The sequence below is a fragment of the Gracilinanus agilis genome, chromosome 4 (genome assembly GCF_016433145.1).
Source record: "Gracilinanus agilis isolate LMUSP501 chromosome 4, AgileGrace, whole genome shotgun sequence".
Taxonomy (NCBI): Eukaryota; Metazoa; Chordata; class Mammalia; order Didelphimorphia; family Didelphidae; genus Gracilinanus; species Gracilinanus agilis.
In genome coordinates, this window is record NC_058133.1 from 187,702,774 (window position 1) to 187,722,987 (window position 20,214).

General features: G+C 43.4%; 1 protein-coding gene across 1 annotated transcript; it reads right to left on the reverse strand.

The window, feature by feature from the left end:
• Positions 1-5,006: 5,006 nt before the first annotated feature.
• RSAD1 (radical S-adenosyl methionine domain containing 1) lies at positions 5,007-16,035 on the reverse strand. Its single transcript, XM_044675083.1, has 12 exons — positions 15,958-16,035; positions 15,822-15,882; positions 15,585-15,726; positions 15,196-15,478; positions 13,253-13,386; positions 12,844-13,048; positions 10,441-10,806; positions 10,056-10,119; positions 9,384-9,531; positions 8,854-8,908; positions 5,433-5,536; positions 5,007-5,289 (listed from the first exon to the last, which is right to left on the reverse strand). The coding sequence occupies exons 1-12, from the start codon at positions 16,033-16,035 to the stop codon at positions 5,118-5,120; spliced, it is 1,812 nt and encodes a 603-aa protein (XP_044531018.1). The 3' UTR covers positions 5,007-5,117.
• Positions 16,036-20,214: the final 4,179 nt, after the last annotated feature.

Consider the following 20,214-nt stretch of genomic DNA (forward strand, 5'->3'; position numbering starts at 1 on the left):
TTTTTAACGGCCTTATGAATTCCCTCCCCCTTCTTCTCCCCTCCCTTTTTTTGACCTCCCCACTCCCCTGTTTCCCTTGATTTATCCCTTCTGACTTTCTCAGAAGGGTTAGATAAGAGTTTTATGTCCCAATGGATAGTATAGCTACTCTTCCCTCTCCAGGTTGATTACACTGAGAGAAAGGTTTGATTATTACCTCTTAATGCTCTCTTCCTCTCCTACTTATAATAGTATTTGTCCCCTCTCCTTCCCATACCCTCTTTGTGTGTAATAGAATATCCTATTTTTCTTATTCACTCAAGTTTCTCTTGGTGTCCCATGCTATTCACCCCCTCTTTCCCATCCCCCATGTCATCTTAGATTATTTAGTGTTCCACCCTCACCCTGTGAATTATTCTTCTGATTACTATAATAGTGGATACTATAATAGTGAATAGAGTTCACTACAGAGAATTATACATAACATTTCTCTATATAGAAATACATATAATTAGATCTTACTGAGGCCCTTAAAAAGGCAAATTTAAAAATTATAAGTTCTCTTTCTTTCCCCTCTGTTTCTTATTTACCTTTTCATGTTTCTCTCGATTTTTGTGATTGGATATCAAACTTTCCATTTAGCCATGGTCTTTTCTGTGCTAATACCCGGAATTCTTCAATTTTGTTGAATGCCCATACTTTCCCCTGGAAATATATAGTCAATTTTGATGGGTAGTTGATCCGTGGTTGCAGGCCCAGCTCTCTTGCCTTTCTGAATATCGTATTCCAAGCCTTGCGATCTTTTAGCGTGGAGGCTGCCAGATCCTGTGTGATCCTCATTGGTGTTCCTTGATATTTGAATTGTCTCTTTCTGGCTTCTTGTAAGATTTTTTCCTTTGCTTGAAAGCTCTTGAATTTGGCAATTATATTTCTGGCCGTTTTCTTCTCTGGATCGAATGTGGTGGGTGTTCTATGAATCCTTTCGATGTCTATATTGCCCTCTTGTTGTAGGACTTCAGGGCAATTTTGCTGAATAATTTCTTTTAGTACGGCGTCCAGCTTTCTATTAATTTCTGGTTTTTCTGGAAGACCAATTATTCTCAAATTGTCTCTTCTAGACCGGTTTTCTTGGTCTGTCACTCTCTCATTGAGATATTTCATGTTTCCTTCTATTTTTTCAGTCTTTTGACTTTGTTTTATTTGTTCTTGTTGTCTTGAGAGATCATTAGCTTCTAATTGCTCAATTCTAGCCTGTAGGGACTGGTTTTCGGCTCTAAACTTTTTGTTTTCAGCTATGATCTTTTGGTTTTCTTTTTCAATCTGGTTCACTTTGCTTATCAGTTCATTTGATTTCTGAGCCTCACTTTCCAATTGCAAGATTCTACCTTTTAAGCTGTTATTTTCTTGCCAGATCTCTTCCATCTTCCTCCGAATCTCAGTTTTGAACTCTTCCATAGCTTGTGACCCGTTTTCCTTATTTGAGGAGGGTCCGGATTCTTGTTTGTTCTCCTCCTCTGTTTGCTCGGTTGTCTGGATTTTCTCTGTGTAAAAGTTGTCGAGTGTTAAAGACTTCTTTTTCTTGTTGTTAATCTTTCTCTTCTGAACTTCCTGAGTCTGGGTAGCCATCATTAACCCAGCAGCTTCTCAGCTTTATCCTCTCGCTCGGGGTCTGTCCGCTGGTCTTTTGGCTCCTGAGGTCTGAGTTCTGGATTTTTCCAAGGTCAAGCCCCCTGGTGGACCCCCTTGCTTGATCCTCTGCAGGAGGTTCCTTTACAAGTCTCAGGGCGCTGCTTCCACAGTCCTATACCTGTCTACGGTGGTTCCCCACTCAGGGTTTCAGAGCTTTAGCTCGCTGCTGTGTCTGCCTCCACCCACGCCTCCGCCGCTCCTGCGCTCAGATTTCGCGTGCGTTCTTTGGCTTTTTGGGGTCCCAAATCTTGCTGCTCTCAGGAATAGGCCCTGGAGCTGCCAATGACTTGATGGGTGCCCCAAACTTGCTCTATTTCTTTTTAGCTGGCTTCAGCGTTATAGGTGTTGTGTGTGGAGAGGGTGGGGGTGGGGTGGTTGCTCAGCCCGTGATTTAGTGAGAGCTGTTTCACCCCTTTATAGCATGGAAATGTCCCGATTCCATGTACCTTCCACGCTGCATCCTGTCGTGGGGTTCCTCCGTTCGTCTGGACTTGTTTTTATGTCCCCTTGAGGAGTTTTGTGTGTTTCGGTCAGGAGAGGTTAAGAGCTGCTTTTTACTCTGCCGCCATCTTAACCCGGAACCTCTCTGTTCATTTCTGAGGAAATATCAAAACATACCTTTTAATGGCCTTGTCATTTGTTACACCGTTAATAAATTGTATAGCAAGAATACTGATGTTTAAGCCTTTGAGATTGAGAGAAGAGAAAAAAAAATTATGGGAAAAGAGGTTTCTTGGTTACTTATAAACTAGGGTGGGTGCTCTGAGCTAATTGAAATTGTGCCTTTCTGTACATTTCTGAGGAAATGTCAGAATATACCCTTTGATTGCCTTAGAACTCATATATAGAGAAATAAAAAAGGAAATTAGCTACTAATAGTTAGAAGGGGATGATGGGTGGTATGGTTTTTAAGTAGTATATATGCTGTTCCAGTCAGACTTCACACAGATTTTGTGTGTGTGGGTGTGGAGGGGTACTATTGTTTCTAAAATCTATTATTTATCAAAATAAATTCAAGATCATTTGGGAGGAAGGCACTAGTAGCTGTGTGGATCTGATAGGACTTCATGAAGATGGTGGCATCTGAGGTGAACCTCTTTTGGGGTGGGGGGTGGGGGTAGTGGAGGATGGAATGGGTCTCCCTGTACACTCAGGTTTCACTCATGGGCCTGATCCTACTAGTGTTCATCCCAAGAGTTTTGGCTTGATCCATTTCTGACCTGGGTCAATTTGCCTCTTAGGAATATTGTCCCACTCTCCCACTCTCAAGTGTGGACACCTAGTCAGCTTTAGTCCTACCGCAGCTCACAACTTTAGAACTCAAGAGGTCCACAGACATCAGCTTCCCTGGTACCAGAGATTGTAGGTATATGCCACTATACCTGGCACTTGAGCTGAGTCTTGAAGGTAAGTGGGGATTCAGAGAGGGATTCCTACTCACTAAGCCTCAGTTTCCTCATCTGCAAAGTAGAGATAATAGTGCTCACGTTATATGGGTGTTAGGAGGACCAAATGAGATAATTTAATGCATTTTCAGATATGGCCAATGTAAGAATGTGTTTTGATTGACTATGCATATTTGTTACAAGATTTTTGTTTTTCTTCTTTCCCAATATTGGAGTGAGAAGTTGGGAGGAAAAAAGAGATATTAATCAGATAACTAAAAACAAGAAGGAAAAAGAAAAGAGAGTCTCTGAATCATTTTTTTTTTGAATGCCCAGAAGAGAATGGAAACAAAGAGATAAGCAGGACAGCTTTGATAATTAAATACACTGGATTTATTATACACTTAAAAATAAAAACAAGCTGTACATGACAGAAATTCAGTTTCACGTACAATCTTTTCCTTCTATAATGTTTGAGGATTCATTTTATTTGGTATGGGGTAAGTTTAGAATGGACAGCTAGGTGGCACAGTGGATAGAGTGTTGGGTCTGGTGTTTGGAACATTCGATTCAAATACGACTTCAGATTCTTACTGGCTGTGTGACCTCTGCAAGTCACTTTACCCTTTTTACCTCAGTTTCCTCATCTGTAAAATGAGCTAGGGAAGGAAATGACAAACCATTTCAGTATCTTTGCCAAGAAAACCCCAAAAGGAGTCACAAGGAGTCAGACACACCTGAAAATGACTGAACAAAAACAAAATTAAGAATAAAAAAATAAAGAGAATCAGTAAAAACAAAGGCCAAGAGAAAGTGAATGTTCGTGATAAACTTTGCCAAAATAAAGGTCTAAATAAATATAAGGCATAGTGGAGAAGTTAGTTGGCTCAGTGGGTTGGGAAGTCTCTTGGCTAGAAGATCCTGGGTTTAAATCTAGCCTCAGACACTACGTAGCTGTGGCAAGTCACTTAACCCCCATTGCTTAGCCCTTACTGTTCTTCTGCCTTGAAACTAATACACAGCATTGATTCCAAGATGAAGGGTAAGGGTTTTAAAAATAAATAAGTGTAAAGTGTATTCTCCTGTTTGTCTCCATCCCCTAATCCAGACCACAAGAAAAAGCCTCCTGCCCTCCTCCTGCCCAGCCACTTCTAAAGGGCTCCTCTACTTCACACCATGTTGAATACATCTAAACATTGTACTTTATGGTCTGGGGTGCAGAAGGGTATAGAGAATGGAGAGACAGAGAAGTAGGAAGAGAGGGGAAGGAAGGGGAAATTGGTTAAAGGCCCTCTGTTAGATATGAGAGCGAGAGAGAGCGAGAGAGAGAGCAAGAGAGAGCGAGAGAGCGAGAGAGAGCGAGAGAGAGAGAGAGAGAGAGAGAGAGAGAGAGAGAGAGAGAGAGAGAGAGAGAAGGAAGGAAGGAAGGAAGGAAGGAAGGAAGGAAGGAAGGAAGGGAAGAGAATAAGCATTTATTAAGCCTCTACTATGTGCCAGGCACTGCACTAAGTACTTTACAATTATCTCATTTGATGCTCATGATAACCCTGGTAGGTAAGTGCTATTATTATATCCCTATTTTTATTTTTAAAACCCTTACCTTCTATCTTAGAATAGATACTAAATATTGGTTCCAATGCAGAAGAGCAGCAAGGGCTAGGCAACGGGTTAAGTGACTTGCCTAAGGTCACACAACTAGGAAGTGTCTGAGGCCAGATTTGAGCCCAGGATCTTGTTTCCAAACATGGCTCTCTATCCATAGAGCAACTAGCAGTCCTTATTATCCCTATTTTACAGTTGAGGAAACTGAGGCAGATAGTTGTTAAGTGACTTGCCCAGGGTCACATAACTAAGACACTCTATCCACTGTACCACCTAGCTGCTCTTCTGCCCAAGGAGTAACCATGGCTTTCATCCCTCCAATTCCTCATCAAAGGTTAGGGAAAAGGCTATCCCTCTTTCTGGCCCCTGCTTCCACCTCCCACCCTCTGCAATAGGGTCATCCTGCCCTCTCTGAGATTAGAACCAGAGAGTTTTAAAGCTGGTGTGCACCTCCGGGGATACCTAGTCCAAGCCATACTTGAAGCATGAATCGCCTCTTGGGGAGGCAGCTCCTGACTCAGTGACCTTGAATGTGGGAGGAGACCTGTTTTCCCAGGCATTCTGGAGCTGGAGGAGGAGTCTCAGCAGAATAGTATCCAGCACAGCCAGTCCTTTCCAGGAACAACGGAGTCCTCTGGAACAACAAGGAGATGAGATAACAGTCCTCTCTCCCCCATTCCCCAACCCCATGGCCCTGCCACTCTGGTCCTCCCAAATTGCCACCATTCCACATCCTCCCTTCCTCTCCATCTCCTCCCCTGCTGCCTCAAAGCCTACCTGGGGTCCAGCAGCAAAAGGCCTCGGGATTGAAGCTCCCTCACTTCCTCAGATTCCCCAAACACCTCCCACAAGGACAAGTGGGGCTCAAACTGCAGCCAGTGCTGGAGAAGACAGTCAGGAGTTGTGTTTCCTCCAACTCCTCCCCCCTGAGGATGGTGTCATCCCATCTCCAAAGGTGGGAGTGTGATCATCGTGTCAGGGTGCATCAGAGAGGAAGCCTGGGCAGATCCTCTGGGAATAGCTAGACTATGCCTCACTCTGTGTATATGTGGGCTGGCTGTTGACATCTCACCTGAGCAACTCAGAGCCCAGCATGAAGATGAGCCAACATTCGCCAAGAATCTGAAAATGATGAGGGAGTGACCTTCAGGCCATGCTTCCTCCATGATTTCCAAATCTGATCCTGTCTTCCTCTCCACCTTGTCTCTCATGGTTATCCTGACTTGTTTCCCTATTTGGTTGTGTTCCCCCCACCTCTAATACCTAATCTATTGCCCAGCACATAGTAAGAACTCAATAAATGTTAGAGGACAGTGGTGAGAATTCTCAATCTGGATTCTAGGGATTACGTGGAAGGCATGTTATCTATTTACCCTTTAACCTCTGTTTCCCTTCTTCTTCTTAGATCTATGATATATTCATGCAGATGACCTTCCTAAAAACCAAGCCAATCTCTTCAATCTAATCTACCAGATATTTATTAAACAACTACTTAATAATGGACTTAATAACTACAAGATAATGTTCAGGGGTGGCTAGGTAGCACAATGGACAGAGCTCTGAAAGGACCTAGGAATTGTAAGGGGTAGAAGACAATAGAGGCATGAAGGTCAGTCTGTATAAAGTTTTGGAGGTAGACTATTAAATTCCAAATTTGGGGAACAGCAAGCAAGCTAATTTGGATGGAATATATAGTACATGAAAAGAGCACCTGGGCAGATAAGCTGGGGACAGACTGTAAAGGGTTTTAAGTGCCAAGGGAGGAGTTTGGATTTTATCCTGGAGATAATAGGGAGCCCCTAAAAAGTCCCTGAATAGGAGAACCACAGAGGGAGACTTGTGTGTTAGAAAGATTATTTTGGCAGCTGTGTGGAAGGCATATTAGAGAAGGGAGAGATTGGAATCTCAGCATCTAATTGGAGGCTGTTGCAACAATCCAGGTGAAAGGTGATGAGGACCCAAATTAGGGTGGTTGGCCATGTGTCTGGAGAGAAGGGAACAGAATAAGGATAGAAGAACTCACAAGATTTGCCAGCTGAGTTGCTATAGACAGTGAGGGAATGGAAAGAGTCAAGTCAGCCACTAGGACAGCCACATGTCAGACCTCCATCACCTGATACTTATCCACTCCCCATTCCTACAGACCTGGAATTCCCGGGCCTGATCACAATCTCCCCTCTCTGCTTCTCCACCCTCACTAAAATGGAGCCTTCTGGTGTGGCCTCCAGTCCCTGGATCTCTCCTTATTTCTTCAATCCTTCATTTTTTTTTCTGGCTTCTCTTCCTTCTGGATCCCCAAATCAGCAATTCCACCAACCTAAACTTCTTTGGACCCTTGATCTTCCACTCTTACTCTTCTAATTCCTAAGCCTGACGCCCATGCCTGGAGTCAGGAAGACCTCAGTTCAACTCTGGCCTCAGACACTCAGATTAGCTGTGGGACCCTGGGCAAGTCACTTAGTCCTGTTTGACTCCATTTCCTTACCTGTCAAATGAGTTAGAGAAGGAAATGGAAAATCATTCCAGTATCTTTGTCAAGAAAGCCCTAAATAGGGTGATGAAGGCACAACTATAAATGACTAAACAACAATGAAACTTTTAAAAAAACAAACCCTTATGTTCTGTCTTAGAATCAATACTGGGTATTGGTTCCAAGGCAGAAGAGTGGGAAGGGCTACACAATGGGGTTAAGAGGCTTGTCCATGGCCATATAGCTAGGAAATATCTGAGGTCAGATTTGAACCCAGGACCTCCCATCTCTAGGCCTGGCTCTCAATCCACTGAGTCACCTCGCTGCCTTCAGCAACAATAATCCTTAAAGCCCAAGTAATCTGCACTAGCCATCTCTATTTTCTTCTACAAAATGTATTCATTTTGTTATCATAAATTTATAATAAATCCTACTGGCTGTTTATACAGAATTCATGTGATAATCTCATGTCTAAACTCATCAGCATTTCCTTTAAAATCCACTCCTTTTCCTGGACTTCCTGTAAATGGAATCACAAATGTCCAAGCTGCCCAGACTCATTACCTCAGGATCTTTTTCAACTCCTTAGGAAGGGCCACTAGGTGGCACAATGGACACAGTGCTGGGCCAGGAGGCAGGAAGACCTGCGTTTAAATACAGCCTTGGACTCTTTAATAGCTTTGTGACCCTGGCAAGTTTCTTAACTGTAAAATGGGGATAATAACAGCACCTACTGCTCAGGGTTATTTTAAAATTAAATAACACATGCACAATGCAGGACACATGGCAGATGTATTGGTCCTGATGAAGCCTGTAAAAATGGCTCCTCATTGCTCCCCAAAAAAAGTCAGAATTATTGATTTTGGCATTCAAGGTTTTCCACAATCTGACTCCTAAAACTCTTTTTTCCTGTTGTATGTCATGATCTATATTGTACTCAAAATATTCATCATGTCCTGAACTTACTTCTCAATTTCCCACTTTTGTTCACACTGTTTCCCACTCCCAGACTGTATTCTCTGTCAGGTGTCCCTGCCCTACTCCCTCCATCCCCACCTACTTAAATCCTACATACTTTCCAAGGCCCAGCTCAGAAGTCCTGTTTGCCATGAAGCCACCCTTATTCCCTCCAGCAGGAAATAACCTCTTATAAAATTCCATAATCCTTGGTTTGTGTCTCTGCCATCTATTTGCCCTGTCCTCTTTTGCATTAGGGTCATTCGGGTGTCTAGCTTCTCAAGGCAGGAACCATGCCTTGTTTTTGTCTTTGGGCCTTCCTGCATGCCCAGCACAAAACAGGAACTTAATACATATCTGTGCAATGAATAAAGGAATTAATGAATTTAAAATGTCACTCCCACTTCACAGACTGGCTTGACATGAATTCAGGATCAAGCCGACATCCCTGCTGCTTCCACACCCAGGGTGCCTGAACACTAGGCCTGGGAGGAGTTCTTTCCCTCTACTGTGACCCCTTCATTCCCAGCCTTAGATGCTGCTCCATCTGCTACTTTCATTTCTGGAAAGAGATTAGGGGGAGACCCTGGGATAACCCCCAAACCTCCTGTGGAGCTGGCCCCGGGCTCAGTGGGGGAGGATGTCCGTTGTGCGATGGTGCCTGTGACTGAGTGGTGGGCAGCGGAGGGTCTCCGGGCTGGCAGAGAAGGCCCTGGAGGGGGCAGGAGTGCAGAGCCAACTCGGGAAGCCAGTGCTCCTCAGCCAGCTTACCTGGTGAGTGATTCCGATGTCTGTGCGCAGCCCCAGAGCCAACACCTCCTCCAGTCTGAAACAGAGACCCAGACAGAGTTATAGGAATCTCTCTCACACACACACACACACACACACACACACAGTTAGTTGTGTTTGTGTGTTTGAGAATAGGTAGGTACGGCTGGGGCAGCTGGGTGGCAAAGCGGCCAGAGTACTGGGTCTGGAGCCAAGAAGACTCCTCTTCCTGTGCTCAACTCTGACCTTAGACACTTACTAGCTTTGTGACCCTGGCAAGCCACTTCACCCTCTTTGCTCATCTGTAAAATGAGCCAGAGTAGGAAATGGCAAACCTCTCTACTATCTCTGCCAAGAAAACCCCAAATGGGGCCACGAAGGGTCAGCTATAACTGAACAACAACCACCTACATGAGGGGAAGCCTTGGGAAACATTCAGAAAGGGGAGGGCAATCCATAATAATGCTAAGGACAGAGTAGCCTATGGGGGTGGGTAGCCTTGGAGAGAAAAGCTTCACCTATAAAATACTCACAGCTCCAGCTCTCCCAGGGGCACTCGCTTCCGGGTGCCGTGTCCAAATAACGAAACTTCCTTCATCCAGTTGTCAGGTTCCAAGGTCTGGATGCGAGCTTCCCGGAGGCTCCCTCCATCCCCCTGGGGCACAAATCTCCCATGGGCCCCTAAGACAGAATTGTATACATAAAAATATATAAATTATTATATTATAGTTATATATGACATCATATAATAGGTGTGAAATATTATAATTATGTTATAATTACATATATCATATGTAATGGGGTGATATATACTTATATAATTATATATCATCATATAATAGGTGTGATATAATATGTAATGATATTATAATTATACATCACATGCATAATTATAATATATAAATACGATATAATAATTATGCCATGTGTATTATATTCCATGTATTGTATGTAATATAATATTACATATATCATATGTAATGGGTGTGATATATACTTATATGATTAGTATATTATAATTATATATAGCATCATATAATAGGTGTGATATATAATTATATATTATATAGCATATATAATAGATGTGATGCATAATTATTATGTTTTATTTTTATTTATATATAAAAATATATATATTTTTATATACATTAAAAATTCCTAGCTCTTCCACCCTGCCGCCCTTCCCATTTGGTCATGGAACTCACCAGGTCCAACACCTATGTACTGACCACCTTGCCAGTAGGTCCAGTTATGGGTGCTGAGAGCTTCCTGCAAAGAGGGAGGGAAGGAACAGTCAGTGCGGAGGGGAGACAGCCCTAGGGTCCATTCCCATCGAGGGATGTGAATGCCCAGCCTAGAGAATCCCCTCACCCCAGTTGGAGAGGAGAAGGAAGAAGGAGTAGACGATGGAGCCCTAGGAACCCCCAGGCAGGTGCCATGGTGCCCCCTCAGACTCCGCAGAGTTTACCCTTTCCCTTCTCCCCATATGCCCCACTCTTCTCTCTCCTTTCTCTCTCCACTCTTCCTCACTGCCCCCAGAACAAGGGTCAGCTGCTCCATCCAGCATCCTACTTCCAAGGAAGAGCTCACATTTCTGGCAAAGTTGGACACCTCGTACTGGCGGAAGCCAGCCTCCCTCAGGACCTCTCGCCCATCCTGGTACATCTGAGCCGCAGTTTCTGGGTCTGGAGAGGGCAGGGTCCTTCGCTGAACCTGGGCAAAGAGCGGAGTGCCCCTCTCCAGGGTCAGCTGGTAGAGAGAGACGTGGTCATCACAGCGGGAAAGCAGCTCCTGCAGCTGCTGCAGCCACGGTTCCACCTGCTGCCCCGGGAGGCCGAACATGAGATCCACAGAGGTGCGCCCTGGATACAGATGCCGGGCCTCTTCCAGGGTGCCCAAGGCTTCCGACGCTGAGTGCGTCCTGCCCAGCAGCTGGAGCTCTGTATCATCTAAGGACTGAAAGAAGAAAAGGAGGAGACAGAAGGATTGGGAGAGGAAGGAGGCAGGGGAGCCTGGCTTGGCAAGGATGTGGAGGACACAGTTTGGCCTTGAGGCGGTATGGACACAAGCATATAAGGAGCCAGGAGAAAATTAAAAAAGAGAAAGGTTGGGGGTAGGCTCAGTGGATAGAGAGCCAGACCTAGAAATGGGCAGTCCTGGGTTCAAAACTGGCCTCAGACACTTCCTAGCTGTGGGACCCTGGGCAAGTCACTTAACCCCCATTGCCTAGCCCTTACCATTCTTGGAACTGATGCTCAGTATTGGTTAATAGGGAAGGTAAAAGTTTATTAAAAAAGAGAGAGAACAAGAAAGTTGGAGACAGTTTGTGTGTGTCTGAATATGTGACTGTGAATGTGTATATGTGAGTGTATATAAGTATTAGGGACTGAGGTTTCAGGGTCTGAAAAGGCAAAGGTCTGTTGACCCCTGATATTAGGTGAGGTCCAGAGTCTGACTAAGGCCTGAGATCCCTCAGTTTCCACATTTCCCACCAACAAGATAACTGATTCCCTTGGTTTTCACATTTCTCTACAAGTTGCTGATTTGAAGCAATAATCCTTTCCCAGACCTTTTCTCCAGACAGAAAAACACATTTTATCAGCACCTTCTTCTCCCCTTTTCTCAGTTCCTATTATGTCCCTGGTTACTCCCACCTTCAGTTTCTCACTCAAGGCTCATCTCTCAAGGCTACCTTGTTTTAAGAAAGTTGCTTGAATTTTCTTTTTCTTTTTTTTTTCTTTTTAAGCCCTTAACTTCTGTGTATTGGCTCGTAGGTTGAAGAGTGGTAAAGGTGGGCAATGGGGGTCAAATGACTTGCCCAGGGTCACACAGCTGGGAAGTGTCTGAGGCCAAATTTGAACCTAAGACCTCCCGTCTCTAGGCCTGACTCTCAATCCACTGAGCTACCCAGCTGCCCCTTGAATTTTCATGAGAAAAATTCCTAGTGGTTTCTGCCTTTATAAGCCTATGTATTAATTCAATAAAAAGCACTTGGTTGTCACCAGCAACCAAAGCCCTTCTGATCCCTAACTTTCACTTGACTTTCTTTTTATCTCAGCCCTTAACTGGGATACTCTTGAGCCTGATCAGCCCCTCCTTTGGGGCATTTACATTTTGGCTCCCAAACAGGGACCTCTCCTCCCTTTTTATTTACAAATGATAGAAAGCCTTGATGGAGGCAATAACCAGTTGCATTGGACTTAGTTAACTGAGTGAAATATGGAAAATGAACAAGATATCTAGAGGAAAAAAAATTTGGGGGTTATAACATGTCATTGAGGGAATAGGGGGATATCTGATTTTGTCTGGACATTTAAGTCTACTCCTTGATAAAGATACTTTGAATGCTGAGACAGGGGGAGATGTTTATGTTCCAACCTTTGCCTAGTTTCCTAGGATCTCTGTCATATGAATGTGTGAATGTATATTGTGATTATGTGTGGGTATGAGTGTGTGTATGTGTGATAATGTGAGTGTGAGTATATATGAGTGTGTGTGAATGTGTGTATGTTCAAGAAAGGTAAAAAAGTAAGACATCCTAAGATTGATTCTCAATCCGAGGTCTATGAACTTGTTTTCTTTTTTCTTTTATTAATTTTATTATTTTCCCAAAGTGTTCATTTTTATAAGTGGATAATCTTTTTTTTTGGATAATCTTATAAAACCAAACCCCCAAATCATAAAGCCAAACAAACAATTGAAAAATCATATACTTTCATCTACATTCTGACTCTAACATGAACTTGTTTTCTTAAAAAATGTTTCGATAACTACATTTTAGTAGAATTGGTTTCTTTTAGAATCTATGTCTTTTTTTATGCATTTCACAACATTGTTTGAGAAGGGGTCCAAAGTTTGCTCAAGGGGGCCATGACACCAAAAAAAGTTAAGTAGGGTAGAAAGCTGTCTGAATCAGCCAATTTACCCTGCAACGAGGTCTGGAAAAGAAGGGGAGCAGGGAGGAAGAGCAGCGGGGTTAGGAAGTGTGGTCACCTGGATGCCAATGGAAATTCTATTGATCCCTGCCACTTGGAAGGCAGCCAGCCTTGATGCCTTGGATGAGGTAGGGTTGGCCTCTAGGGTCACTTCAGCGTTGGCTGGCAAGTGGGTGTTCTGTGCTATAGCCTCCAAAACTGAGGCCACAGTATAAGGGCTGGCCAGGCTTGGTGTCCCCCCGCCAAAGAACACAGAGTTGATCCTAGAAAGGAGATGGTTTTGAGAATGAGATAAGACCTAAGCAAGTGCCCCCAAGGAACCCTGCTTTTTATTTGTTGTGCTTCCTGTCCTCTTCCCAGGGATTCTTAGAAAATGCCAGTGAAGTGACCTAATGGATCCCCAAGCTTCCTCCCCTTCCCTTCCCATCTTTCCACTTTCAGAATAAGGTTTCCTCCAAGGGACCCACCTTTGTACCCCACTGAGTTTCAGCAGTGTTGTTGCCTCTTGCACAAGGCATGTCCGTATGGCATCCTCATCTAACTTCCGGGGGATATATTTGTTGAAATTACAATAGGAGCACCGCTTTTCACAGTATGGCCACTGAGAGAGTACACAGGAGGGAGGGTGGGTGAGGCAGGTGACCTTAGGCTACTCAGCCCCTTCTAGGGCTCAGCTAAGAAGTAAAACCACTTCCCCATCCCAGTTTTCCAATGCTCACAAATGCCCCTGAATATGCTAGTTCCCAAGGAGAGGAAAGGTGAGAAGCAGCCAATAACCCATCTAAACATCTCCAAAACTCAATCCCACTCTTCTTCCACCGAAAGACTGCCTTGGGTCCAGGAGCCTCCTCCACTCCCAGATTCCTTCAAGGAGAGGCAACTGTGAAATATGCATTCTTTCCCATCCTGGTGACTTATGTCTTACACATATTCATATAACTATTTTTTAAATGCATGCTTTGTTTCAATTTAAGGATTAAAGCATTTTTAAAGCTTAAAGAAATGTTAGCTATTATTATCATCATTTTATAGATGAGAAAATGGAGGCATACCTGAGGAATACAGAGGTTAAATGACTTGCCCAAGGTCCCATAGCTACTAAGGGTCTGAGGCTGGATTTGAATTCATGTCTTTCTAACTCCAGGTCTAGTATTCTATCTATTGTACCATCTAGCTGCTCTATTGTCTATAGATGGATGGATGGATGAATGGAGAGAGAGAGAGAGAAAGGTAGGTAGGTAGACAAATGGACAGACAGGCAGACAGATGGATAGGATAGATAGATAGATAGATAGATAGATAGATAGATAGATAGATAGATGGAATGATTAGTTGAAATGCCTAGGGTATATCCAGTTGGAGTTTTCCAATAGATATTTGATGATGACAGACTGGTGCTCAAGGGGGAAATTTTACACATACATTTACACACAAACATCATAGATGTCATCATTTACTTAGAAATTCTAATTGAACCCACAGAAGCTGATGAAGTCACCAAGAGAGAAAAGGGGACTTCCGCAGTTAGCAGGTATGCTGGAGACAGGCAGGATGAGAGCAGTGTGTGCAAAGAACATGAAGGTTTTTAAGGATGGGGACATCTAGGCATGTTTGGAGGAATCATTTGATGGGGGTTGAAGATTCTGGGAGTTGGAAAATAGTGAGGAGCGCTGGCAAATATGGGAGGGGATGGAATCAAGGGAACAAGTAAATGGCTTGGCACAGTGGAGAAGGGCCACCTCTTTGTTCCTCCCAGACTGGATGAGAGGAATAAATATAAGTGAAAGAATGAAAAAGCACATACTAGGTGTCAAGCACTTTACACTAGGGATACTAAATACTAAAGCTAAGATAGTCTCTGCCCTCAAGGGCATTGCATTCTAATAAAAGGAGAAACAAGTGGGAAATTGATTGCCAGAGGGATATTTTTAAATCATAAAATAAGGTGCATAGGATTATAAAGGAAACTAGTGTTACTGAAATATGGTTATTGAAATATTTTTACAAGCAAGTTACCGGGCTCCCCCCCGCCCCAGGGCCAGACGGAAGGGCCCCCAATTTCCAGACTGACGGAAGCTCTAAGTTAATAGTTCTGTCCTAAACCTAAGACTGGAGCTCTGGCTGAGAGGATGGCTCAGCAGGAATAGAGAATGGACAGGGGCAGTGCTGGAGGAGGAGCATGGCCGGGGGGAGGGACTCAGCTGAGGCTAAAGGTTAGGGACAGGACCAGGACTATGGCGGGGGCAGGGCTGAAGCTGGGTCTGGGGACAGGAGTGGAGGTTAGTACTAGGGTAGAGGCAGGATTAGGGACTAGGGCTGGGGTAAAGATTTCGGTAGGGGAAAAGGTAAAATCCGGATCCCGCCCAGGTCTGTGATTGGAGGCGGGGCCGGCGCTCCTCTCTCTACTCACGTGGACGTAGAGCGCGGCGCTGCGTCTCCCGGCCTGCGGCTGCGCGGCGAGGCGCTCCTGTCTCGGATCTTGACCTTGGTCCGGCCTCCCAGCGCAGCTCCGTTTGCTCGTACATTGTATCCCTAGGGTGGCCGCGATCCTGCAGCGAGCCCGGAAGCCAGGGAGCGCCAGGCTTGCAGCGAGCCAAGGATCTTGGCCACAGTTACTTGTCCTGCTTCCAAAGCTGCTTGGCGCCGCTAAAGTTGGAGTGGCGGACGGCTTAAAGGTCCCTCCTGTCTGGGGTCTGAAAATGGGAAGCCGAGATCAAGCAGCCCTGCCTTCCTCCACTGCACGGGCACACCGGGTTGGGGGGCAGCCACGCTCTGCGGGGGGTCCGAGTGGCGCCTCACCGCACGAGGAGTCGGAATGAGTTCGAGGATCCTGAGGCCTCCAACCGGACGGAAACCTTAAAGGGCCTGCCCTGGAGCTGCTGACGAGACCTCCTGTGTACGGGCGCCACCTGCCGTTCACTAGAGCCTAGTGACCGTAGAGCTAGAGTAGGAAGAGACTTTAGAGCTCATTCTGTCCAACCCCGGATTTTATAAAGGAGGAAACTGAACACCCACGTCTCGCCTAGAGACTATTGCAATCGCCTCTTAACTGGTCTCCCTGTGCCCGTTTCTCCTTTCCAATCCGACTTCCACACAGCTACCAAAGAGATATTGTTAACGCTGTTACCACTAAAATCAAGTGGTAGCCCTTTCCAGCCGGGTTCTAAATTACCTTCCCAGTCTTATACATTACTTCCAGCATGCAGTCTGTTGAACCTTTTTCAGCCCTGTCTACTCTTTGGGGCCACATTTAGAGTTTTCTTGGCAGAGATACTGGGGTGGTTTGCCTTCCTTCTCCAGCCCATTTTACAGATGAGGAAACTGAGGCAGACAGGGTACAGTGACTTGTCCAAAGTCACAGGGCTAGGATGTGAAGCCAGTTCTGATCTCAAATCTTTCTGACTCCAGGTCCAGCACTCTATCCACTGTGCCACCTAGCTGTTTAGAAGTTAGCTAAACTGACCTTTTAAATATTCACTTATACACATCACTCTTTTCATGCCTGGAATACATTTCCTGCTGCTAGTAGCAGTCTCAAGGGCTGCCTAACTTTTTACTATTATGTACAAATTTATATGTGTACATGTCATCCTATCAAATATAAATTTGTGAAGGGCAGATTTTAATTTTTGTCTATTCCCAGAATTTAGCACAGGGCCTGACATGGTTTAATAAATGTTTCCTGAATGACCACAGAGATTAAGTGATTTGGCCAAGATCATACAGATACTAAGGGATGGAACCAAGATTCAAAACCAAGACAAAGAACCACAGGTTTACTTTTTTATTTTATTTTCATTTATTTATTTTTAAACCCTTACCTTCTGCCTTAGAATCAATACTATGTGCTGTGGCAGAAGAGTGGTAAGGGCTAGGCCAGTGATGGGCAACCTTTTGAGCTTGGTGTGTCAAAATTTGCCAAAAAACTGAGCATAACTGGAGTGATGTATCACTTCGAGAAAAAGCCGTAATTTCGCAATATTTATAGTTTAAATAACAAAAATGTATAATTGTAATATATAACTATATTTAATAAACCAAAATAGGTGAATTAATATAAGTAGAATTGTCATCTATAGTGCCCAGAGTGTCTACACTAAACTATAGCAAATGTTTCATCCACAGCATGTAGCCCCATACTTCTCTGTATGCGGCCACATGTCATAAAAAATGGCTCAGCTTGTCAGTGCTGACATGCGTGTCATAGGTTTGCCATTACCAGGCTAGGCAATGGGGGTTAAGTGACTTGCCCAGGGTCACACAGCTAGGAAGTATCTGAGCTCACATTTGAACCTAGGACCTCCCTTCTGTAAGCCTGGCTGTTGAGCCACCCAGCTGCCCCCTATTTTTTTTATTCGTTTTTTATCTAGAGAGAAACTGAGTCCAACCTATTCTTTTTATAGATGAGGAAACAGGTTCAAAGAAATTATATGACTTTGCTCAGTCACAACAGCTTGTAAATGTGGGAGCCCTCAGGTCATTTTCTTCTTAGCTAATTTGATGGGTATTTGGAGGATTCTCATAATTTTTAAAAAGTACATTTCTCAGGGGTAGCTAGATGGCTCAATGGATTGAAAGACAGGCCTAGAGGTGTGACACTCTATGTTCAAATCTGACCTTAAGGTCACTTAACCCCCATTGCCATAACCCTTATAATTCATCTGCCTTGGAAACAGTATACATTATTAATTCTGAGACAGAAGGTAAGGGTTTTGGAGGGGGAAAAAGTATATTTTTCTGATAACTAGAAATTTAGAACATTTCCATGTGAGTGTTACTATGTTTCCTATGAACATCCTTTGATAGGTTATCAATTGGAGAATGGCTTTTCCTCTAATGAATTTGAGCTATAAAATTGGTGGGTTTTTTTCCTTTATTTTATTCCAGGGACAAATCTACACATAAGTTTTCCAAGATTACATGATTTATGTTGTCTCCTTCCCTTCTTCCCTCCCTCTCAGAGTTGACAATGAGCTATATAATTGGGATGTCAGAATTTTATCAGAAGTGCATGCAGGGGCATTTAAGTAGCATGGTCGATAGAGTCCCAGGCCTGGAGGGGGGAAAACCTGGGTTCAAATCTGCTGCTGATACTTCCTAGCTGTGTGGCCTTGGGCAAGTCCCTTAATCCCCATTGTGTAGCCCTTGCCCTTCTATCTTAATAGTTGTTATTAAAGACATAAAGCATGGGTTTGAAAGAAAGAGAGAAGAGAGGGGAAGGAAGGAAGGAAGGAAGGAAGGAAGGAAGGAAGGAAGGAAGGAAGGAAGGAAGGAAGGAAGGAAGAAAGGAAGGAAAAGAAAGAGAAAGAAAAGAGAGAGAGAGGAAGAAAAGAGAGAGAGAGGAAGGAAAGAAAAGGAAGAGAAAGGAAGGAAGCAGAGAGGGAGGGAGGGAGAGAGGGAAGGAGAGAAAGAAGGAAGATATTCTCCTCCCTTTTACAGCTGTGAAAAATATAACAATCTCTTATTCTTTATATTCTTATTCCATCATTTCTCTCCCAAACCTCTTCCCGATTCTGAACTTCAAAACCAATAACTCATCTACTGCTGCCTCATCCAAGAACTTCTCTCAGCAACAGTGCTCTTCTAACAACAGCCTACTTATTCCTGCTGTCTGCTCATTCTGGAATATCTATCCAAATTGCCCAACACTCCACCTAACTCCACCCCCATCCCTCCCCTGCTTTGGTGAATGCCTCCTAGAAATTTCATTTTATGGAAAGGCCTGGGCCAGCCTGCTTCTTTCCCCTTCCAACCTTGTTTTTAACTTTCTTTCTTTAAAAATTTTTTTTCCAAATTATATGTCAGTACAATTTTCATTATTTTTAACCCTTACATTCTTAGGATCAATACTGTGCATTGGTTCTAAGGCAGAAGAATGGTAAGGGCTAGGCAGTGACTGAGGTCACATTTGAACCCAGAACCTCTCATCTTTGGGCCTGACTCTCAATCCATTTAGCTACCTAGCTGCTCCCAGTACAATTTTCAATAATCATTTTCTGAAATTTGCTATCTATGTTCTCTCCCTCCCTCCCTCCCACCTCTCCCCCTTCCCCAAGAGGGCAGGTAATAAGATATTGGTTGTACATGTGTTATTATACATGTTTCCATGTTCATCATGTTGTGAAAGAAGACACATATGGAGGCAACTAGTTGGCACAGTGAATTGAGAGCCAGATCTGAGGGTGGAAGGTCTTGGGTTCTCAGACACTTCTGAGCTGTGCGACCTTGAGCAAGTCACTTAACCCTCTTGCCTAGCCCTTGTCACTCTTCTACCTTGGAGCCAAAACTCAGTATTGATTCTAAGATAGGAGGTAAGAGTTTAAAAAAACAAAAAAAGGGCACAAATGAAAGCTACTAGAGGAAAATTCGTAGAAGAAATAAAGAATGGCATCCTTCAATCTACATTCAGACTCTGTCATTTCCTTTTTTTTTGTCATGAAACTTGGAACTGTCTTGGATCTTTGCATTTCTGATAACAGTTCAGTTATTCACATAATCATCGTACTATATTGCTATTGCTATGTACAACATTCTCCTAGTTCTGCTCACTTCGCTTTGCATCAGTTCATTTAAGTCTTCCATGAGTTGTTTTTTTTTTTTTTTGTGATCAGCTTATTCATCATTTCTTATGGTGAAATAGCATTCTGTTACAACCATATACCACAACTTTTTCAACCATTCCCCAATTGGTTGGCATCACTTCAGTTTCCATTCTTTGCCACCACAAAAAGAGCTGCTATAAATATTTTTATACAAGTAGGAATTTTTTCTATATCTTTGATCCCTTTGGGATACAGACCTTCAGTGGTATTACTAGGTCAAATGGTTTGCACAGTTTTATGGCCCTTTGGCCAAGATTCCAAATTGTTCTACAAAATGGTTGTATTAGTTCACAGCTCCTCCGATAGTGTATTACTGTCTCAATTTTTTCACATCCCCTCCAACATTTATTATTATGCTTTTTGTCATATTAGCCAGCCTGATAGGTATGAAATGGTACATCAGATTTGCTTTAATTTGTATTTCTCTAATCAACTGTGATTTGGAGCATTTTTATATATATAACTAAAGATAGTTGTAAGTTCTTCTGAGAATTGCTTGTTCATATTTAGCCACTTGTTAACTGGGGAATGCTTCGTAGTCTTATAAATTTGACTCAGTTCTTTATATATTTGAGAAGTGAGGCCTTTGTTAGAGACACTTGCTATAAAACATTTCCCCCCAGATTGTTTCCCTTTTAATCTTGGTTGCAGTGGTTTTATTTGTGCAAACCATTTTTAATTTAATGTAGTCAGTTATTTTACATCTCATAATGTTCTCTGTCTTGTTTGGTTATGATTTCTTCCCTTATCCAGAGATATGACAGATGAAATATTCTATGCTCCTCTAATTTGTTTATGGTATCACCCTTTATTTCTGAATAATGTAA